The 23,640-nt window shown below is 44.3% G+C and overlaps 1 protein-coding gene across 1 annotated transcript in view; it reads right to left on the minus strand.

Annotated features, from left to right (window-relative positions):
- Positions 1 to 23,640, minus strand: part of shtn1 (shootin 1) — a gene marked incomplete at both ends in the record, with an annotated part of 57,106 nt that overhangs the window by 18,699 nt on the left and 14,767 nt on the right. Inside the window, 5 exons of the mRNA XM_080507355.1 lie at positions 3,017 to 3,163; positions 3,671 to 3,765; positions 4,421 to 4,502; positions 6,409 to 6,506; positions 10,615 to 10,792. Of these exons, the coding sequence (XP_080363481.1) occupies positions 3,017 to 3,163; positions 3,671 to 3,765; positions 4,421 to 4,502; positions 6,409 to 6,506; positions 10,615 to 10,792 (600 nt within the window). The remainder of the gene's footprint in view (positions 1 to 3,016; positions 3,164 to 3,670; positions 3,766 to 4,420; positions 4,503 to 6,408; positions 6,507 to 10,614; positions 10,793 to 23,640) is intronic.

Raw genomic sequence — 23,640 nt, forward strand, 5'->3', positions numbered from 1 at the left:
ATCTCTCATACCTTCATCCCTCCCTCCTTCCGTCCCTCCCTCGCTTCATCCATCCCACCCTCCATCTATCTATCCCATGCTGAGGATTGTTTTCTGTTCCATGTTTATTGTTTGTTCCAGTCATTATGAGTTTATCCAGTATTTCATGTTGTGTTTATTATTATTATTATTATTATTTACTTTCTTCTTGTCCTGGTCATTAATCAACTGCTGCTTCATTAAACCCATCCTCACCAGGTCTTTCTCTCCATACCTACTCACCAGGTCTGAGCCAGATGTTTGAGTCCAGTCCTGGAACTTCACATTTATAGACCTTCTGACCTGTTTTCGGTGGGGATTTTTCAATCTGGAAGACAAACTGAGCGCTTTGGTTTAGGAGGTCAGCCCACCCTGCTAACACATATCTGAGTTCAACATTAAAATATGGGTTTGACCTGACTGCCAGCACAATGCTAAAACTGTTTCTGTTGTGACCTGGAGGAAAAATATATGCACCCGCATGAGTTGGTCATGAAATGAAAACATCCTAAATGAAAGAGGGAAGTGGAATAAATCATCCCAGACAGTGATGCAGAGAGCGTCTGTGTTGTATGATTCTGCAGTTCCTGTGGTGACTGAAGCTTCTGAGGGACCATGTCTGATAAACACAGTTGGCCAGCTGCCAGCTGACTGGCAGCCATCCACTCCTCAGGCCGCTTCCTTCCCCAGCGCTCTAATTGTTCCTCAAATGAAGGATGTGGCTCACCTCCAGCCCAGCAGCATGAGAGATCAGTGATCCCTCTCAGCTCTAATTGGCGGAGCCGCATGCTATTCTCACGCTTTAATTATCAGTCTGACAGGTCACAGCCCTTTGCTCGTACCGTCATGGCTGATGATGATTCACTGTGTGTTTCCCCCTTATGTAATTAAAAAGCTAAAGAAGCATTATCGGTGGGACTCGTTGGGATGACTTAGATGTAAAATCCTTTTTTTCCCCCCTGTTGAAACAGGTGTGGTGTTTCTACGGTTCAGTTGAACTTGTGGTCGACATCTTACTTACTTGACTTTATGGTTTTAAACATTCATTACTTTCACACGTTAATGGAAAAATGTACTTAACACGAGGATGTGGAATATTGTAGATAACCAGCGATGAGCTCAGACTAAAGTGTTCTGCAAGAGCTCTAAAGTGGTGTAAATATCCAGTTTGAGCTCATCAATAAGAGCTGCAGCAGTGCAGGTCATTAAGGTGGGTTTCTGTGACAGGAAGGTGGTGGAGGCCGTCGTCGCCTGGTGTGGATCCCCAAACAGATCCACTGGATCAGGAGTGTGGCGACACCACAACCACAGCCACGGCATTCTGAGTCACAGTCAGAGGGCCTCACTAGAATAACTCGATCTCACATGGGAAATTGGCAGGTGGGAATTTGAGCTTTAAAGAAAACATGGGATTGAAATCACAAATGCTTATGAAGGAAGCAATAATTCACCCAGTAATTTTCCCGGTCCTGTTGGGCAGACTGTATTCTTAAAGGAACTAGCGGGCGCGGCCTGGTTCCAACAGTCACTACGTGTGGAGGAACGACGCTTCATGCTGACGCTCACAGCCACAGAGCGACATAAACTCTCTTAACTCTGAATAATGGTGAATTACACAACAACTAAAAGACATTGAAAGCCACAACACTCACACTCATGGTTCTAAAAACCCAGATCTCCTGCATACGTCCACTATTTTAACAATATGTAGCGTCACTGACCTCATCGCTGCAATGCATTATGGGAGTTTGTGCTCGTGGTGTTTTAGATGTCATTATTGCTGTTTTATTAGCTTTGTAGTGTTGGTAATGGTTGTGTTGTGTTTTTGTTGTTTCGTTCATGTACATGTTCATGTTCATGTAGGTAGTTCATCTAGTTTAGTTTAGTTTATTAGTTGTAAGTTGGCAACTGGGAGTGGAGAGGGTTTTGTGTGTAGTCTCCTCCTCCATGGTGTTCCTGTAGGTGATTGTCAAATTAAAGCCGGTGCTGATTACAGCAGGCAATAAAGTTAAGCGTTTGAGTTCTTCTTTTACATGGCCCGCTATAAATATAAAGCAGCTGTGGATTTGTTACATTGTCTTTGCTCCCAAAAAGCACAGCACCTCCTGTGCTTTAAGCCCCAGGATCTGATTTGATTGATGCACTTCACATTGTCAGACTTCATGCATTTGCTGTAACTAGTATTAGTCGCCTCACTTATTGTGCTCGATCGTGGCATTTGTAGACAGTTTAAAGTACCAGGTAGCTCACACAAGGTGACTGCTGCCTGGCTGTTCATGACACGCCGAGCTGTTGCTATCTGAGGTGCACTCCCCTCACAGGCTGCGCTAATGTTATACTGTCATATCAAGATGAGGGCCACAAAATATCATCCTGCGGGCCGCAGGACCTCACCAATGGCCTCTGACCGCGGCCCCTGACCCCGGCCCTGACCTGTGAACTTGGCCCTGACCTCTGACCCCGGCCCTGACCTGTGACCCGGCCCCCTGACCTGTGACCGTGGCCCTGATCCCCGCATCACGACCCTGGCCCCGACCTTGGCTTGATCCAGTTTCAGACTTCCCAGCAGCTTTTCTAAACTCCACAATATCAGGCCCACTTCATCCATCCATACATCCATACATCCATACATCCATCCATCCATACATCCATCTATCCATACATCCATCTATCCATACATCCATCTATCCATACATCTACCGCAAGATCAGACAAACCACTATGTGATCAAACGATGAACAGATGACAAAGGTGAATTTCCCAGAAACACAATTCAGTGAAGACCTAAACAAAGTTTAAATCACCAGCTTGTCTGGAGCAAATAGATTACTGCATATTGGAATTCTTCATAGTTTTCTTGATAGCCGCCCCCCCCCCCCCCCTATTCTTATTCTTTTGTCAAGCTAAAGGCTTGTGATGGAACACAAAACTTGGATGATGGGATGTTTTCCCACAGACTTGAATGAGATGTTCCTGGAGGTGTTGAGTGAATGGAGACCTGGTTCTGGTGCTCCAGCCTCTGGGTCTCCAGATGGTGGGTCAGTTGAACCACCTGGCTCATGGCGTCCTGCAGGGCCTGACTGGGCGAGGAGCTCTGCAGCAGGATGTGACTCTGTCTCTGCAGCTTCTTCTGCTCCACCACCATCTAGACAAAACGAGGAACACGAGGAAGTCTAATTAGTTCACATTAGACCAGACATTCATCAGCTCCACCTCACACACTGACTGAAATATAGTAAGGAAGGTTGCACACAAGACAACAGACAATGTATATATCAGTAGATAATTAGATAGCTACATATGTATACATACACAAAGGAGTACAAGACACGCAGAGGGGAGAAAATACACACATTAGCAGCAATAATTACAGTATTCAGTGTTCGGCAATGCCAGGACGGGGGTATTTATAACATTCACTTTCTGCTGTTGAACAGTAACAACTGCTGGTATCGACCTGGGAGCTCCTTCCTGGATGGTGGCTCCTACTGTTAATGCTGTGACTGCTAATTCTGTTCATTCAGAAGTGTCCTGGAGTCTGTGCAGTGACTTCCAATATTACATGTATATTTATTTATATGAGCTTAAATTGAGGACGCCCAACATTTTGATGGTGCAAAGAGTGAAACATGAAAGAAAGAAAGAAACTGACCGTTCTGGCAAAGGTCTCAGCCTCGGTCCTCAGGTCTCGCTCCAGGTTCAGAGAGTCCTCCAAAGCCTGGTACTCCTCCACGGCCAACTGAGACACTGCACAAACATTGTTCACCTTAGAAACATGGTCAATACAGCAAAGTGCGTTTCTCGATATAATAACTTGTCCGAGTCATTCCAAGTTAGCTCAGAGCTCAGGATTCCTGATCTAGAATAGGTTATTCTTAATGTAAAGGCAGGGTGATCTCATCACACTCAGAAAGTTCTCATTTTAAAACATCATGAGACACACTGTTCATGTTAACATGTTGATGCTTGCAAGCACCACATTAATGATGCTCAAAACATCTACAAATATCAAGACTTGAATATGACCCACCACTGTGAAAACCACTTTCAGTTTACTTTCTCTCTCTTCCGCTAGTTTTGTTTCAAAGAGGTGACTGAAGCAGAATGTGAAGTGTTCTGGGATTCATATGAAGTTACTAAACAATGCAATTGTTTTCATCTAAAAAGTGCCTCAGTGTTCAACCAACATCCAGGAATCAGGAGGAAGATTTCAGAAAGGTTTCCCTGAAGTACCAATCCAGTTATGTGTCAAATGTTCTCCTGAAATAAACATGTTAGTTACACCAAATGTGAAAAAAGAAACTGAAGTCAAATGTCAATATAAAATGTGTGAGTAGTTAATAACAAGGGACAAATGTTTATATCACAAGTACCAAAGCTTGAGTAAAGTTAAAACTTTGACCTCTGTTCAAACTCCCCAGAAGCTTCTTCAGACGCAACACCTCAGCAATCAGCAGGGTGGCGCCGTGCTTCTCCTTCAGCAGCTGCAAATAGAGAAGAAGAAAAACTCAAGACGACGAGTCAAACTCTCATCATCCGTGAGCAACGAAAGGATTGTGAAACAGCAGGATCCACTGGGGGTCCTGAAAGATCTACTGGTGGTTCAGAATGATCCCCTGGGGGTCTTGAGGGATCTACTGGTGGTTCAGAAGGATCTACTGGTGGTTCAGAAGGATCTACTGGTGGCTCAGAAGGATCCACTGGGGGTCCTGAAAGATCTACTGGTGGTTCAGAAGGATCTACTGGTGGTTCAGAAGGATCTACTGGTGGCTCAGAAGGATCCACTGGGGGCTTTGAAGGATCCACTGGTGGCTCAGAAGGATCCACTGGGGGTTCAGAATGATCCACTGGGGGATTTGAAGAATCCAATGGGGGATTTGAAGAATCCAATGGTGGCTCAGAAGGATCCACTGGTGGTTAAGAAGGATCCACTGGGCATTCAGAAGGATCCACTGGGGGTTCAGAAGGATCCACTGGGCATTCAGAAGGATCCACTGGGGGTTCAGAAGGATCCACTGGGCATTCAGAAGGATCCACTGAGGGTTCAGAAGGATCCACTGGTGGTTCAGAAGGATCCACTGGGGGTCATTGAGGGATCTACTGAGGGCTCAGAAGGATCCACTGGGGGCTTTGAAGGATCCACTGGTGGCTCAGAAGGATCCACTGGGGGGTTCAGAATGATCCACTGGGGGATTTGAAGAATCCAATGGTGGCTCAGAAGGATCCACTGGGGGTTCAGAAGGATCCACTGGGCATTCAGAAGGATCCACTGGGTATTCAGAAGGATCCACTGGTGGTTCAGAAGGATCCACTGGGGGTTCAGAAGGATCCACTGGGGGTCCTGAGGGATCTACTGAGGGCTCAGAAGGATCCACTGGGGGCTTTGAAGGATCCACTGGGGGTTCAGAATGATCCACTGGGGGATTTGAAGAATCCAATGGTGGCTCAGAAGGATCCACTGGGCATTCAGAAGGATCCACTGGGGGTTCAGAAGGATCCACTGTGGGTTCAGAAGGATCCACTGGGGGTTCAGAAGGATCCACTGGGCGTTCAGAAGGATCCACTGGGGGTTCAGAAGGATCCACTGGGCATTCAAAAGGATCCACTGGGGGTTCAGAAGGATCCACTGGGGGTTCAGAAGGATCCACTGTGGGTTCAGAAGGATCCACTGGGGGATTTGAAGAATCCAATGGTGGCTCAGAAGGATCCACTGGGCATTCAGAAGGATCCACTGGGGGTTCAGAAGGATCCACTGTGGGTTCAGAAGGATCCACTGGGCGTTCAGAAGGATCCACTGGGGGTTCAGAAGGATCCACTGGTGGTTCAGAAGGATCCACTGGGGGTTCAGAAGGATCCACTGGGGGCTCAGAAGGATCCACTTGGGGTTCTAAAGGATCTGCTGATGGTTCAGAAGGATCCACAGCAGTGAATGTGAATAACAACACAAAGTACTGTAGGGCGTGAAGTAAAATCCATTCACCATTTTAATATGAAAGCGTGAACCAGGAATGAAACATAAAAACACTTCAGTAAAACCACAATAACAATGTTAAAACACAAGAAAGAACGACTACAAGGTTTTCATCAATTCAGAGGATCTTCTTCTTATTGGCCAAAACGTGAGTCCAGAGGGTGAAAAACATGCTATGAAATAAAAATCAAATAAAGAAAGAGCAGGAGAATCACAGCTATCACGTGTTGATGGTCCCTTGTTCCCGCGTCTCCTCTTCATCGTTACACTGAGAAGTACTCACTCCAACACCACAATGTGCATTTTCAACTGTGATGATATTTTCACAAACTGACACGTCTGGGCATGTTTTGCTAACGAACAGTTCTCCTGGGCCTCCCCCAGGTTTCCTGGGGTCAAAGGTCAGATGAAGATCTTACCTCCTCCCGGGTTTCTCTCAGTTCTTCTCTTCCTGCCTCCAGACGGGCCTCGGCCTCATCCTTCCTCTTCACCGCCACTTCCAACTTATTTCTGAGCTCTACAACCAAACCACAGACACGGTCACTCAGTTCTTCTGTCATTTTAACATTATTGTGTTTCACATCATGAATGTGTGATGTTTCCAGTGGGAACCCTGAAATGGTGGCTGATGAGCAACACACATGGTTTAACAACCAGATGTTTAGGTAACATACAGTGTCAATAAGAGCGTATCCTGGAATTGCAGGCCATTCCTGACAAATCATTGACAGAATGTTGTAGAATAATGTGAAAAACACTCGACTTCTACAGAAGAAAAGCAAAAACGTGCCAGAGGAGAAACCTGCAGAGGATTATTGTGTCATAAAACAAAGGGATGAGACTGATAATCCAGACCCGGCTGTGATTAGAAAGTTAGTTTCATTGACACTGCAGGGCCTCCACACCCCCAGGACCAGAACAATACACTTTGAAACTATCAGGAACCATAGTTCAAATACATCAGCACTGGGCTTTACACAGCTGAACACTTCTACCACTGATTTACTCTCAACAGCAACATATAGACCATACAAAGATAGGTACATAGATATAGGTCATAGAAAGTGAGGTACAGAGATATAGATCATAGAAAGTGAGGTACATAGATATAGATCATAGAAAGTGAGGTACATAGATATAGATCATAGAAAGTGAGGTACATAGATATAGATCATAGAAAGTGAGGTACATAGATGTAGATTGACAGAAAGGTAGGTAGATAGATATAGATCAATAGAAAGGTAGTTGGATAGATATAGATCAATAGAAAGGTAGAGAGATAGATATGGATCAATAGAAAGGTAGGGAGATAGATATACATCAATAGAAGCGTCGGGTTATAGATATAGTTCGATTGATTGAAAGGTAGATGGATGTCTGAGATGTGTTAATGTGAAGCAGCAGAGCCAGATCCAAACACTGAAAGAGGACCTTCAGTAGAAAAAGGTGACTGACACCTGAAACTGTTCGGGGGAAGTAGAATTGATCTTTGTTGAGTAGAACCAAGAAAAGAAATACTACACACACACACACACACACACACACACACACACACACACACACACACACACACACACACACACACACACACACGTTACCGACAGGAAGTGACTCGACTCGCTCTCCATTAACATACAATTATGAATTCCATCATAATAAACATGCAATATTTGATAAGTCAACTTGTTGCTGTATCCAGTCATCTTCGAGCGTCACAGTATATCATTTGCAAATGACATGATTATCTCTCCCTTTTAATGGCAGCAGCCTTGTTCAGGCGGATGAGAGGCATGGTGGAGGATGAATCCATTATCAGCCGAGGTATAATTACTGGCTGACTAAAGGAAGTGACCGTGACATTTCCCCAAGGCAGCTGGATGGAAGCAGAACCACTGACTCGCTCCGCACTGCAGGCAGACTCAACTCAGGAACATCTGGAGGAATGGCCCACTCGCCTCATGCATATGCAACACACACACACACACACACAAGTGTGTGATGGTAGAGTTGGTGGTGGGATGATGGTGTGTGTTGCTGCAACACACCAGCTGAGCTGTGATCACAATATTGCTTATTGACTCTGTACAGTCCTCACAGTTCAGAGTCTCACACACTCCTCTGCAGTGTGAGAGAAGCCATTCATCAATAGATTTATTGACCTGCACTGAATCCTGCTTACAGGACCAGCGTCTATCAACAACCCTGCTGAAAGCTGATCAGAGTAATTGATCAGAGTAACTGAGTACTCAGTGAGTTTGAGATCAGTGATTGACTTAAATATAACTCGGAGTAAAAACACATCGTCCCTTTATTTCACTTTGGACCGTTTCTGTCCAGACGACATATCAGAGCTTCATCATCTCAGAGACTCTGATCAGAGTTATTGATCATCTTCTCATGGCCTCAGACCAAGAACTGCTCCCTGCTCTGACCTGGTTAGATCTCAGTGCTGTATTGGTACTATTGATCAGAACATTGGTACTATTGATCAAAATAGTCACACTATTGATCAGAACATTGGTACTATTGATCAAAATAGTCCTACTATTGATCAGAACATTGGTACTATTGATCAGAACATTGGTACTATTGATCAAAACAGTCACACTATTGATCAGAACATTGGTACTATTGATCAAAACAGTCACACTATTGATCAGAACATTGGTACTATTGATCAGAACATTGGTACTATTGATCAAAACAGTCACACTATTGATCAGAACATTGGTACTATTGATCAAAATAGTCCTACTATTGATCAGAACATTGGTACTATTGATCAGAACATTGGTACTATTGATCAAAACAGTCATATTATTGATCAGAACATTGGTACTATTGATCAGAACATTGGAACTATTGATCAGAACATTGGTACTATTGATCAAAATAGTCCTACTATTGATCAGAACATTGGTACTATTGATCAGAACATTGGTACTATTGATCAAAACAGTCACACTATTGATCAGAACATTGGTACTATTGATCAAAACAGTCACACTATTGATCAGAACATTGGTACTATTGATCAAAATAGTCCTACTATTGATCAGAACATTGGTACTATTGATCAGAACATTGGTACTATTGATCAAAACAGTCATATTATTGATCAGAACATTGGTACTATTGATCAGAACATTGGTACTATTGATCAAAACAGTCACACTATTGATCAGAACATTGGTACTATTGATCAGAACATTGGTACTATTGATCAAAACAGTCACACTATTGATCAGAACATTGGTACTATTGATCAAAATAGTCCTACTATTGATCAGAACATTGGTACTATTGATCAGAACATTGGTACTATTGATCAAAACAGTCATATTATTGATCAGAACATTGGTACTATTGATCAGAACATTGGAACTATTGATCAGAACATTGGTACTATTGATCAAAATAGTCCTACTATTGATCAGAACATTGGTACTATTGATCAGAACATTGGTACTATTGATCAAAACAGTCACACTATTGATCAGAAGATTGGTACTATTGATCAAAACAGTCACACTATTGATCAGAACATTGGTACTATTGATCAAAATAGTCCTACTATTGATCAGAACATTGGTACTATTGATCAGAACATTGGTACTATTGATCAAAACAGTCACACTATTGATCAGAACATTGGTACTATTGATCAAAATAGTCCTACTATTGATCAGAACATTGGTACTATTGATCAGAACATTGGTACTATTGATCAAAACAGTCATATTATTGATCAGAACATTGGTACTATTGATCAGAACATTGGAACTATTGATCAGAACATGGGTACTATTGATCAAAACAGTCATACTATTGATCAGAACATTGGTACTATTGATCAGAACATTGGTATTATTGATCAGAACATTGGAACTATTGATCAGAACATTAGTACTATTGATCAGAACATTGGTACTATTGATCAGAACATTGGTATTATTGATCAGACCATCTAATTACAGAAATTGTAACATTCCATGTGGGTTAAAGGTTCAACACTAAACTGGATCAATCAGCTTGATCAGACAGGTTCCACTTCATTCATGTTAAAGACTCTTCAGCTCAGGCTACCCCTCAATCTGGAGTTCCTCGGGGTTCTGTCTTTGGACCATGACTCTTTACTTTCTCCCTGCTTCCTGGAGGAAGATTATCAGGAAACACTTCTATTGATACACTCATCTATTGATCAGTGGAACCAGATGATACACTAATCTATTGATCAGTGGAACCAGGTGATACACTAATCTATTGACCAGTGGAGCCAGGCGATATGAAACTCTATTGATCAGGAGAACCAGGTGATATTGATAAACTTGAGCTAGAACTTTCCACTGGTGAACTCAGATAAAACACAAGTTGCATATGAGAGAGATCTGATGTAAACATGTAAACATGCAAAGTGTTGACTCAGTAAACAGGAGCTGTTTTCATGTACATCAAAAGAAATGAGTGACACTTCACTAACTGTATCTACATTACAAACCTCACAATATAAACAAGTAAAACATTAAAACCAAAGGCAGTGATGTTATTCAATGACAGGCTGGTGACAATGAGCTTGAATGAGGCTTTGGTGAATGCATGAATGTTGCTGTTGTTGAGCGAATTACCTGTAATCTGGGAGTGGCAATGAGGGGAGAGGCAGAGTGTGTCGGCGGCAGGCAGACCTTTACCCTCCTCCTCCTCCTCCTCTTCCTCCTCCAGGTTGATGGCTGTGATGGTCTCCGGGCTGAGGTGGGCCAGCAGCATCATGCTCTTCCTCTTCAGAGAGCGGTTCTGACGGTTCAGCTGCAGGGGACAGTGTTCAGGGACAGTTTAGTTATACAGTCCACCTAAAAGGTACTATATATATATACCGTATTTTCTGCCCTATAAGGCGCACCGGGTTATAAGGTGCACCTACATTGATTGACATAATTTACAACTTCATTCATATATAAGGCGCACCGCCCTATAAGGCGCATGGAACAGACCAGTGGTCAGCAACATTTATAGCTCAAAGCCATTAAGTTACATTTTCCAATGCTTCTAACACCCAGAGAGGTGCACACACTTTATTTTGATAGTCCTACCTGCAGCCTATGCCAGTAGGACACTACACACAAAACCTTCTTCACTACTGGTTGACAACTTACAACTACCGGTAATAATAATAATAATAATAAACTAAACTACATGAACTAAGCAACAAATACACAACACAACACAATTATTACCGACACCACAAACCAAATATAACCCCCAATAATTGCATTTAAAACACCACAAACAGCTGCAATGAATTATGGGAGTTTCTATCGGCTGCACTGAGGAGCTCAGGTTGAATTTGTCGCTGCAAGGCATGATGTCCCATCATGCCTTGCAGCGACAAATTCATGTTTTGTGTTGTTGGAGGTTATTGTGGGTTGTTGTTGGGCTTGGTGTTGTGTTGATTGTGTTTATGCTGTGTTTTTGTTCCCCAGTTTAGGGAGTAATTATTTCATCTAGTTTATTTTGGTTTGTTAGAATGTTGGTGTGCAACCATGAGTGATGAAGGTGTTGTGCGGAGTCTCGTCCGCTCTGAAGATCCGGTTGCAAAGTTAGAGTTGTCAAAATAAAAGCTTCTAGTTGTTCAGCTGTCAAATAGCAGTCTGGAGTAGAACAATCGTCCGTATATAAGGCGCACCGGGCTATAAGGCGCACTGGCAGCTTTTAAGAAAATTTGAGGTATTTAGGTGCGCCTTATAGGGCGGAAAATACGGTATATATATAGTTAGAGCGATCCCTACCACAACAATCACTGAAACCAATTAGCTGATATACACTTCAGCAGCAGTGATCCTAGAGATGCTTGGCTATAAGAGCAACCATGGGAGCCATGAGAAACAATACCCACCATGGAAAAGATGGCTGGAGGCTAACATCAAGGCAGCACGGAGAGAAGTGAGTCAACTGACAGAGGCCCAGAGAGGTGCAATGAAAAGACCGTTACCCAAGAGGTACACCCAGACTGGCTACGGATACCGCCTCAGGAACGGGGCCACGATCAGTCACCTCCTCTACATGGATGACATCAAGCTGTACGCCAAGAACGAACGGGACATAGACTCCCTGATCCACACCACCAGGATCTACAGCAATGACATTGGGATGTCATTCGGGCTCGAGAAATGTAGATGGTGACAAAACGAGGCAAAGTAGTCCACACTGAAGGGGTCTCACTCCCAGAAGGAACAATAGCAGACATTGAGGACAGTTACAAGTACCTGGGAATACCATAGGCAAATAGCAACCTTGAACAAGCAACAAGGAATGCGGCAACGGCCAAATACCTCCAGCGAGTGAGGCAAGTCCTAAGAAGCCAGCTCAATGGCAAGAACAAGTCCAGTGCAATAAACAGCTACGCCCTGCCAGTGATCAGGTACCCTGCGGGTATAATAAGGTAGCCAAAGGAAGAGATACAGACCACGGATGTTAAAACACGAAAGCTCCTCACCATGCATGGTGGGTTCCATCCCAAATCCAGCACCTTGAGACTGTATGCTAGCCGTAAGGAAGGAGGCCGAGGACTAGTGAGCGTGAGAGCCACTATCCAGGATGAAACATCCAAGCTCCTTACGTACATCAAGGACAGGGCTCCAACGGATGACATACTCAACGAAGGTCTCAGACAATGGCGAGATGAGGAGGTGCTGGAAGAGGGACCATCATGGGAGGACACGCCCCTACATGGGATGTACCACCGGAACATAACTGAAGTGGCTGATCTCAAGAAGTCCTACCAATGGCTAGAGAGGGCTGGCCTACAGGACAGCACAGAGGCCCTCATCCTGGCTGCACAGGAGCAGGCTCTGAGCACCAGAGCCATAGAAGCCCAGATCTACCACACCAGACAAGACCCAAGGTGTAGACTGTGCAAAGAGGCACCTGAGACAATCCAGCACAGAACTGCAGGGTGCAAGATGCTGGCTGGGAAAGCATACATGGAACGTCATAACCAAGTGGCTGGCATAGTGTACTGAAACATCTGTGCGGAGTATGGTCTGGAAACCCCAAGGTCACAGTGGGAGACCCCCCAAAGGTGGTGGAGAATGACCGAGCGAAGATCCTGTGGGACTTCCAGATACATCCAGACAGGATGGTAATGGCGAACCAACCAGACATGGTGGTGGTTGATAAAGGGCAGAGGAAAGCCGTGGTGGTGGATGTAGCAATACCAAGTGATGGGAACATCAGAAAGAAGGAACATGAGAAACTTGAGAAATACCAAGGGCTCAGAGAGGAGCTGGAGAGGCTTGGAAGGTGAAGGTGACAGTAGTGCCCTCGGGGCAGTAACCCCCAAACTGGAGGAGTGGCTCCAGCAGATCCCTGGAACAACCTCGGACATCTCAGTCCAGAAAAGTGCAGTACTTGGAACAGCAAAGATACTGCGCAGGACCCTCAAGCTCCCAGGCCTCTGGTAGAGGAGCAGGACCCTCAAGCTCCCAGGCCTCTGGTAGAGGAGCAGGACCCTCAAGCTCCCAGGCCTCTGGTAGAGGAGCAGGACCCTCAAGCTCCCAGGCCTCTGGTAGAGGACCAGGACCCTCAAGCTCCCAGGCCTCTGGTAGAGGACCAGGACCCTCAAGCTCCCAGGCCTCTGGTAGAGGACCCGAGCTTGGAATAAAAAAACAGGGCAAGAGGGGAATTTTTTATATATATAAAACAATAGCAATAGCAGAGACACAGACAGACTCTTTCACACCTACAGGAAAATCTGAGACATCAGTTCTTCTAATATTCATGTCTTTGGACAGTGGGAAGAAGAAATGAGGAGATGTTCACATGTTCAGCAGGAATCAGACTGGGAACTTTTTCACTGTGAGGCAGCAGTGCCAACCACTACTCCACTGTACACTGTACACAGTCATTACACAACGCTGAGTACAGTTAGCCTGACTGAAGTGCTTGTAGGTTATTACACAAGTACATGGGGGGGGGGGGGGGGCAGAGCTGCAGGAGGTCTGCGTGGCCTCTCACCAGCTGGTTGGACACATCGGCGTGGTCAGCTAGTAGAAGTACAGCTTCTACTAGGACCTCTACTAGTACCAGGACCTCTACTGCTGAGACTGAGGTCCTTCAGGGTCCTCCAGGACCTTGTTAAAGACCTTCCCCATAGTAGCATCAGCAATCTTCTGTTGGTCTGCTGGCATTCTCTCTCAGCCTTAACTAACTCCACCATAGGAGCATTAATCCACTCCACTGTGGGAGCATTGACCAAATCCACTATAGGAGCATTAACATACTCTACTGTAGGAGCATTAACCAACTCCACCATAGGAGCATTAACATACTCTACTTGAGGAACATTAGCAGTCACAGCATTAACAGTCACAATACTAACAGTCACAATATTAACAGTAGCAGCATAAACAGTCACAGTACTAGCAGTAGCAGCATTAACAGTCACAGTACTAACAGTCACAGCGTTAACAGTCACAGTACTAACAGTAGCAGCATTAACAGTCACAGCATTAACAGTAGGAGCATTAACAGTCACAGTACTAACAGTCACAGCATTACCAGTCACAGTACTATCAGTCACAGCATTAACAGTAGCAGCATTAACAGTCACAGTACTAGCAGTCACAGCATTAACAGTAGCAGCATTAACAGTCACAGTACTAGCAGTCACAGCATTAACAGTAGCAGCATTAACAGTCACAGTACTAACAGTCACAGCATTAACAGTCACAGTACCAACAGTCACAGCATTAACAGTCACAGCGTTAACAGTCACAGTACTAACAGTAGCAGCATTAACAGTCACAGCATTAACAGTAGGAGCATTAACAGTCACAGTACTAACAGTCACAGCATTACCAGTCACAGTACTATCAGTCACAGCATTAACAGTAGCAGCATTAACAGTCACAGTACTAGCAGTCACAGCATTAACAGTAGCAGCATTAACAGTCACAGTACTAGCAGTCACAGCATTAACAGTAGCAGCATTAACAGTCACAGTACTAACAGTCACAGCATTAACAGTCACAGTACCAACAGTCACAGCATTAACAGTCACAGCATTAACAGTCACAGTACCAACAGTCACAGCATTAACAGTCACAGCATTAACAGTCACAGTACCAACAGTCACAGCATTAACAGTCACAGCATTAACAGTCACAGTACCAACAGTCACAGCATTAACAGTCACAGTACCAACAGTCACAGTACTAACAGTCACAGTACTAACAGTCACAGCATTAACAGTAGCAGACTACTAAGAGCTACCAGTTCATGGATACCTGCTGTTGTTACTATTCAACAGCACAAACTAGTAATAAATGAGTGATAAACATTTTCAATGGCACAGTGACAATTATAAATAATGTAATTAATACTACTGACTGTTCTTCACCATACTTTCCCGCCTTGTATTTCCATGTGTATATATGCATATATATTTATGTAATTATCTATTTATGTATACAGCGTTTTCTTGTGTGCAACTATCCTGTCTGTCTCCAAGTGTCTAAGTGTGATGACTGGTTCCCCATTACAGTCTCGTCTGGTTTTATATCATATTGTATTATATTGTATTATATTATATTAAGTGCTGTCAATCGATTAAAATAAATTACACAATTAATTGCACAGTTTTCCGTAATTAATTGTGATTAATTGCATTGTTTTTCTCCTGAAGCCTGAAGCTTGTAATGGATATTTATTCAGAGAAAACCACGGGACTCATGTTGACTCAACACAGTCTCTGTGTAGATTATATTTATATTATATATTATAAATACTATTATACTATTATCATATATTATATTTATATTTATCTGGGTGAAACTGTTTCTGTCCAAGATCAGCAAAATAATAAAAACATACATTAATTAAAGCTGCAAGCAGCATTGGTCGGGACCTCGAGATTGCCCGTCGGGGGGGTGGCTATGAACGGTTAATTAAAAAAAATGTTATTTAAGCAAAAAAAAATAAAAAAAAAAATTAGTACTTTTATTTTGAAAAAACGGCGTCGGAACCAGCTAATTAGCTAGTGATTTGTGACCGCAGCACCCCCATTAGGCAACCTACCAAATTTCAGCTCAATCGAACAATGTTTACTAGCATGCTAATGGGCATGCTATGCCGCAAGCTAGCGGATACACCTGAAAATCTCAGTGTGGTACTCCCCAGGTTGCCCCGATCCCAAATCTGGTCTTACTTCAATTCTAGTGTGAATGACACTGCACTTATGGAACAATAAAGGTTTGTCAAAAACTTCCACCGACATGAATTATATGGCCTCAGGCCAGGCCTCCTACGGAGGTCAGTGTGTGACATGAGAGTGACCTGGTGGAGTGCCGGGCCTAGGAGGCCCGGCCTTTGTCGGCGGTGTGCGAAGGTGTGAATGATGCCATAAAGGTTTTTCACAAACTTCCACCGACATGAATGTGAGGGCCTCAGGCCAGGTCTCGTACAGGTTTTGCATGTCCTCATGACAGGAGAACATGAGACATGAGAGTGAGGTCAGGTCACATGAGAGTAACCTGACATGAGACTGACCTGGTGGAGTGCCGGGCCTAGGAGGCCCGGCCTTTGTCGGCGTGAACGAAGGTGTGAATGATGCATCAATGAAGGTTTTTCACAAACTTCCACCGACATGAATTACATGTCTCAGGCCAGGTCTCATACAGGTTTTGCATGTCCTCATGACAGGAGAACATGAGACATGAGAGTGAGGTCAGGTCACATGAGAGTAACCTGACCTGAGAATGACTGGTGAGGTCACTCTCAGGTCAAACTGCAGGATATGACAGGCTGTCAATCACACAGCAGTGATGAGCCTGAAGCTACAGGAAGCTGCCCATATATGGAGTGATGCACTGACCAATCACAGTGGAGAATTTCACAGCTGCACCGAGCGCGGACACTCTGACGTCAGAGTGAGACAGGGAGGATTATATTCAAAGATTTTGCGAACAAGTGCTCTTAATCTATACTTATCGGGGGAGTATGTGGATAAAAATACCATACTTTTGTAGGAATTTTTGTCCTCTTTAAGACGGTGTACGCTTGGAAGCAGTCGGAGGTAAACTTTGGACACCAGGGGGCGCTGTTTGGCGACAACGCCGGATATCTCCCATCAGGATTCAATGTAAAAATGAAGAACGAAGAAAATGTTACTGTGTCGCTTTAACTCGTCATTCTGGGGACTTGTTTTGGAATTTTCCCCACATATGTTACATCCTCTTGTTCGGCAGGGTCTCGCGGGCATGGCGATGCCCTCGGTTTGTGGCTGAGAGTCACGGTTTGCAAACAGTTAAGAGTAGTTCGGGGAGTTTAAAATCGTTGATTTTCGGCGAGAATTTTCCGTTTCCCCATGTTAATGGATGACAGGAGCCAAAAAGGCGATTAGGGGGTGGGGAGCTTGGACGGCTAATAAAAATTAAACTGGACTAGGTAAGAAAAATTCCCTCTAAATATTTGTAGTAAACAATCTCCTCTATTTTTGTATATCTCAATTTAACCAATACGACCTTCGCCCTATGATGGTTTAGATTTTCCGTTTCGGCCTTTTTTTGCCTTTTTTGGGCGAACACCTTACTTTGAAAGGCAAATAACCGGCTTCCTGTTGGAGTTAGGTCAAAAGTTAGAGCGCGTGAGTCGTAGGGCTCGAGTAGACGAAGAAGTTTCGTATTCGCGACATTTCTGTACGACATTCCTACGGACCGTGGCGGGCGATTAAATGTGTCTAGGTGGCGCTAGAGAGCCATTTTTGGAATTTCATGGAATTTATTGACGTGATAATATAGATTGCCACACTTTTGACGAGTCTTCCAAATTTGGTGAGTTTTTGAGCGTGTCTAGGGGGTCAAAATGAGGGATTTATCCGTGAAAAAAAATATAATAATAATTAAAGCTGCAAGCAGCATTGGTCGGGACCTCGAGATTGCCCGTCGGGGGGGTGGCTATGAACGGTTCAAAATATTTGCTTAAATATTAAAAAAAAAAAAAAAAAAATTTTGTATGACTTTTATTTTGAAAAAACTGCGTCAAAATCAGCTAATTAGCTAGTGATTTGTGATCGCGGCAACCCCATTAGGCTACCTACCAAATTTCGGCTCAATCCGACAATGTTTGCTCGCATGCTAACAGGCATGCTAAGCCGCAAGCTAGCCGAGCTGCCTGAAAATGTCTCTTGGGTACTCCCCAGATGGCCCCGATCCTGAATGTGGTCTTACTTCAATTCTAGTGTAAAAGACACAGCACTTATGGCACAATAACGGTTTTTCAAAAACTTCCACCGACATGAATTATATGGCCTCAGGCCAGGCCTCCTACGGAGGTCAGTGTGGGACATGAGAGTGACCTGGTGGAGTGCCGGGCCTAGGAGGCCCGGCTTTGTCGGCGGTGTACAAATTACAAAAGAGAGCTGCCGTTGGCCAGGCCTGCGGCCTGGCCTTTCGTAAACTGTGGCTCAAGCCCGTTGGGGTGGCCACGATCCTCTAGACCAGTTAATGATAATTTTTTAAGCGTTTAAAAAACAGTACTTTTTTTATTAGTTTTATTTTGAAAAAAACGGCCTCAAAACCAGCTAATTATGTAGTGATTCATGACTGCAGCGGCCTCATTAGGCCACCTACCAAATTTCAGCTCAATCGGATAATGTTTGTTAAAATGCTAACGGGCTTGCTAGGCCTATGAGATCCTGAAAATGTCACTGAGATGCTCCCCCTCCCCCTCCCCCGGTCCCCGGAGCAGGATTGCGCAATCCTGCTGTAGATTTTCACAGCAGGTGCACGTCACTTTGATCGTTAAGTGTGAGAGCTAGAGTGGGAGAGATATTTTCATAATTCCAAGATGTCGCAAACAACTGCTCTTAATCTATACTTATCGGGGGAGTATGTGGATAAAAATACCATACTTTTATAGGAATTTTTGTCCTCTTTAAGATTGTGTACGTTTGGAAGCAGTCGGAGGTAAACTTTGGACACCAGGGGGCGCTGTTTGGCAGGAACGGCAGATTTGGCTCCATCCGCTATAGTGTTAAGATTTCGGACGAGAAAAATGTTACTGTGTCGCTTTAACTCGTCATTCTGGGGACTTGTTTTGGAATTTTCCCCACATATGTTACATCCTCTTGTTCGGCAGAGTCTCGCGGGCGTGGCGATGCCCTCGGTTTGTGGCTGAGAGTCACGGTTTGCAAACAGTTAAGAGTAGTTCGGGGAGTTTAAAATCGTTGATTTTGGGGGCGAATTTTCCGTTTCCCCATGTTAATGGATGACAGGAGCCAAAAAGGCGATTAGGGGGTGGGGAGCTTGGACGGCTAATAAAAATTAAACTGGACTAGGTAAGAAAAATTCCCTCTAAATTATTGTAGTAAACAATCTCCTCTATTTTTGTATATCTCAATTTAACCGATACGACCTTCGCCCTATGATGGTTTAGATTTTCCGTTTCGGCCTTTTTTTGCCTTTTTTGGGTGAACACCTTACTTTGAAAGGCAAATAGCGGCCTTCCTGTTGGAGTTAGGTCAAAAGTTAGAGCGCGTGAGTCGTAGGGCTCGAGTAGACGAATAAGTTTCGTATTCGCGACATTTCTCTACGACATTCCTACGGACCGTGGCGGGCGATTTAGTGTGTCTAGGTGGCGCTAGAGAGCCATTTTTGGATTTTCCTGGAATTTTTTGACGTGAGATTGTGGCGTGCCACACTTTTGGCGAGCGTTCCAAATTTGGTGAGTTTTTGAGCGTGTTTAGGGGGTGAAATTTGGGATCCCGGCGCGAAAGAAAAACGAACCAAAAAATAATAATAAACATTCGAAAAACAATATATAATTTCGCCACCAGGTAGTGGCCGACGCCCCCTTCGGGGGCGTCGGCCACTCTGGGAGGGTCAGGAGAGGGCCTGGATGAGTGTGGGGCCTCCTGCGGAGGCCCCACACTTTTGGCGACGACGAAATCCAAAAGAGACCTGCCGTTGGCTGGGCCTAGGGCCCACCCGTTGGCGAGGTCCCTAATTAAAGCTGCAAGCAGCATTGGTCGGGACCTCGAGATTGCCCGTCGGGGGGGTGGCTATGAACGGTTCAAAATATTTGCTTAAATATAAAAAAAAAAAAAAAAAAAAATTTGTATGACTTTTATTTTGAAAAAACTGCGTCAAAATCAGCTAATTAGCTAGTGATTTGTGATCGCGGCAACCCCATTAGGCTACCTACCAAATTTCGGCTCAATCCGACAATGTTTGCTCGCATGCTAACAGGCATGCTAAGCCGCAAGCTAGCCGAGCTGCCTGAAAATGTCTCTTGGGTACTCCCCAGATGGCCCCGATCCTGAATGTGGTCTTACTTCAATTCTAGTGTAAAAGACACAGCACTTATGGCACAATAACGGTTTTTCAAAAACTTCCACCGACATGAATTATATGGCCTCAGGCCAGGCCTCCTACGGAGGTCAGTGTGTGACATGAGACTGACCTGGTGGAGTGCCGGGCCTAGGAGGCCCGGCCTTTGTCGGCGGTGTACGAAGGTGTGAATGACGCAGCACTTATGGAACAGGAAAGGTTTTTCAAAAACTTCCACCGACATGAATTTGAGGGCCTTTGTCAGTTGTGTACGGATTACAAAAGGAAGCTGGCATTGGCTAGGCCTGCGGCCTGGCCTTTCGTAAACTGTGGCTCAAGCCCGTCGGGGTGGCCACGATACTCTAGACCAGTTAATGATCATTTTTTAACTTAAAAAAAATAGTATTTTTTTAATTACTTTTATTTTGAAAAAAACGGCCTCAAAACCAGCTAATTATGTAGTGATTCATGACCGCAGCGGCCCCATTAGGCTACCTACCAAATTTCAGCTCAATCGGATAATGTTTGTTAAAATGCTAACGGGCTTGCTAGGCCTATGAGATCCTGAAAATGTCACTGAGATGCTCCCCCTCCCCCTCCCCCGGTCCCCGGAGCAGGATTGCGCAATCCTGCTGTAGATTTTCACAGCAGCTGCACGTCACTTTGATCGTTAACTGAGAGACCTAGAGTGTGAGAGAGTGAAGATGAATTCCAGAACTTTGCGAACAACTGCTCTGAATCCATAGTTATCGGGGGAGTATGTGGATAAAAATACCATACTTTTGTAGGAATTTTTGTCCTCTTTCAGACGGTGTGGGTGTGGAAGCAGTCAGAGGTAAACTGTGGACACCAGGGGGCGCTGTTTGGCACTAACGGCAGATTGGGCTCCATCCGCTACAGTATTAAATTCTGAGGCGAAAAGAATGTTACTCTATCACTTTAACTCGTCATTCTGGGGACTTGTTTTGGAATTTTCCCCACATATGTTACATCCTCTTGTTCGGCAGGGTCTCGTGGGCGTGGCGATGCCCTCGGTTTGTGGCTGAGAGTCACGGTTTGCAAACAGTTAAGAGTAGTTCGGGGAGTTTAAAATCGTTGATTTTCGGCGAGAATTTTCCGTTTCCCCATGTTAATGGATGACAGGAGCCAAAAAGGCGATTAGGGGGTGGGGAGCTTGGATGGCTAATAAAAATTAAACTGGACTAGGTAAGAAAAATTCCCTCTAAATTATTGTAGTAAACAATCTCCTCTATTTTTGTATATCTCAATTTAGCCGATACGACCTTCGCCCTATGATGGTTTAGATTTTCCGTTTCGGCCTTTTTTTGCCTTTTTTGGGCGAACACCTTACTTTGAAAGGCAAATAGCCGGCTTCCTGTTGGAGTTAGGTCAAAAGTTAGAGCGCGTGAGTCGTAGGGCTCGAGTAGACGAAGAAGTTTTGCATTCGCGACATTTCTCTACGACATTCCTACGGACCGTGGTGGGCGATTGCAATTTTCTAGGTGGCGCTAGAGAGCCATTTTTGGATTTTCATGGAATGTTTTGACATGGTCACCGGCTCTATGCGATTTTTCACGAGCCTTCCAAATTTGGTGAGTTTTTGAGCGTGGCTAGGGGGTCAAATATGAGCGCAACGGAGAAAAAAAACGAACAAAGAATTAAAGCTGCAAGCAGCATTGGTCGGGACCTCGAGATTGCCCGTCGGGGGGGTGGCTATGAACGGTTAATTAAAAAAAATATTATTTAAGCAAAAAAAAAAAAAAAAAAAAAAATTGTACTTTTATTTTGAAAAAACGGCGTCGGAACCAGCTAATTAGCTAGTGATTCGTGACCGCAGCACCCCCATTAGGCCACCTACCAAATTTCAGCTCAATCGAACAATGTTTACTAGCATGCTAACGGGCATGCTATGCCGCAAGCTAGCGGATACACCTGAAAATCTCAGTGTGGTACTCCCCAGGTTGCCCCGATCCCAAATCTGGTCTTACTTCAATTCTAGTGTGAATGACACTGCACTTATGGAACAATAAAGGTTTTTCAAAAACTTCCACCGACATGAATTATATGGCCTCAGGCCAGGCCTCCTACGGAGGTCAGTGTGGGACATGAGACTGACCTGGTGGAGTGCCGGGCCTAGGAGGCCTGGCCTTTGTCGGTGGTGTACGGAGGTGTGAATGACGCAGCACTTATGGAACAGGAAAGGTTTTTCAAAAACTTACACCGACATGAATGTGAGGGCCTTTGTCAGTTGTGTACGGATTACAAAAGGAAGCTGGCATTGGCCAGGCCTGCGGCCTGGCCTTTCGTAAACTGTGGCTCAAGCCCGTCGGGGTGGCCACGATACTCTAGACCAGTTAATGATCATTTTTTATCTTTTAAAAAAAATAGTATTTTTTTAATTACTTTTATTTTGAAAAAAACGGCTGAAAACCAGCTAATTATGTAGTGATTCATGACCGCAGCGGCCCCATTAGGCCACCTACCAAATTTCAGCTCAATCGGATAATGTTTGTTAAAATGCTAACGGACATGCTAGGCCTATGAGATCCTGAAAATGTCACTGAGATGCTCCCCCTCCCCCTCCCCCGGTCCCCGGAGCAGGATTGCGCAATCCTGTTGTAGATTTTCACAGCAGGTGCACGTCACTTTGGCTCATTAAGTGTCAGAGCTAGAGTGGAAGAGAGTGAAGATGAATTCCAGAACTTTGCGAACAACTGCTCTGAATCCATAGTTATCGGGGGAGTATGTGGATAAAAATACCATACTTTTGTAGGAATTTTTATCCTCTTTCGGACTGTGTGGGTTTGGAAGCAGTCGAAGGTAAAATTTGGACACCAGGGGGCGCTGTTTGGCGACAACGCCGGATATCTCCCATCAGGATTCAATGTAAAAATGTAGAACGGAAAAAATGTTACTCTGTCGCTTTAACTCGTCATTCTGGGGACTTGTTTTGGAATTTTCCCCACATATGTTACATCCTCTTGTTCGGCAGGGTCTCGCGGTCGTGGCGATGCCCTCGGTTTGTGGCTGAGAGTCATGGTTTGCAAACAGTTAAGAGTAGTTCGGGGAGTTTAAAATCGTTGATTTTCGGGGAGAATTTTCCATCTCCCCATGTTAATGGATGACAGGAGCCAAAAAGGCGATTAGGGGGTGGGGAGCTTGGACGGCTAATAAAAATTAAACTGGACTAGGTAAGAAAAATTCCCTCTAAATATTTGTAGTAAACAATCTCCTCTATTTTTGTATATCTCAGTTTAACCGATACGACCTTCGCCCTATGATGGTTTAGATTTTCCGTTTCGGCCTTTTTTTGCCTTTTTTGGGTGAACA

Source organism: Blennius ocellaris (genome assembly GCF_963422515.1).
Source record: "Blennius ocellaris genome assembly, chromosome: 13".
Classification (NCBI taxonomy): domain Eukaryota; kingdom Metazoa; phylum Chordata; class Actinopteri; order Blenniiformes; family Blenniidae; genus Blennius; species Blennius ocellaris.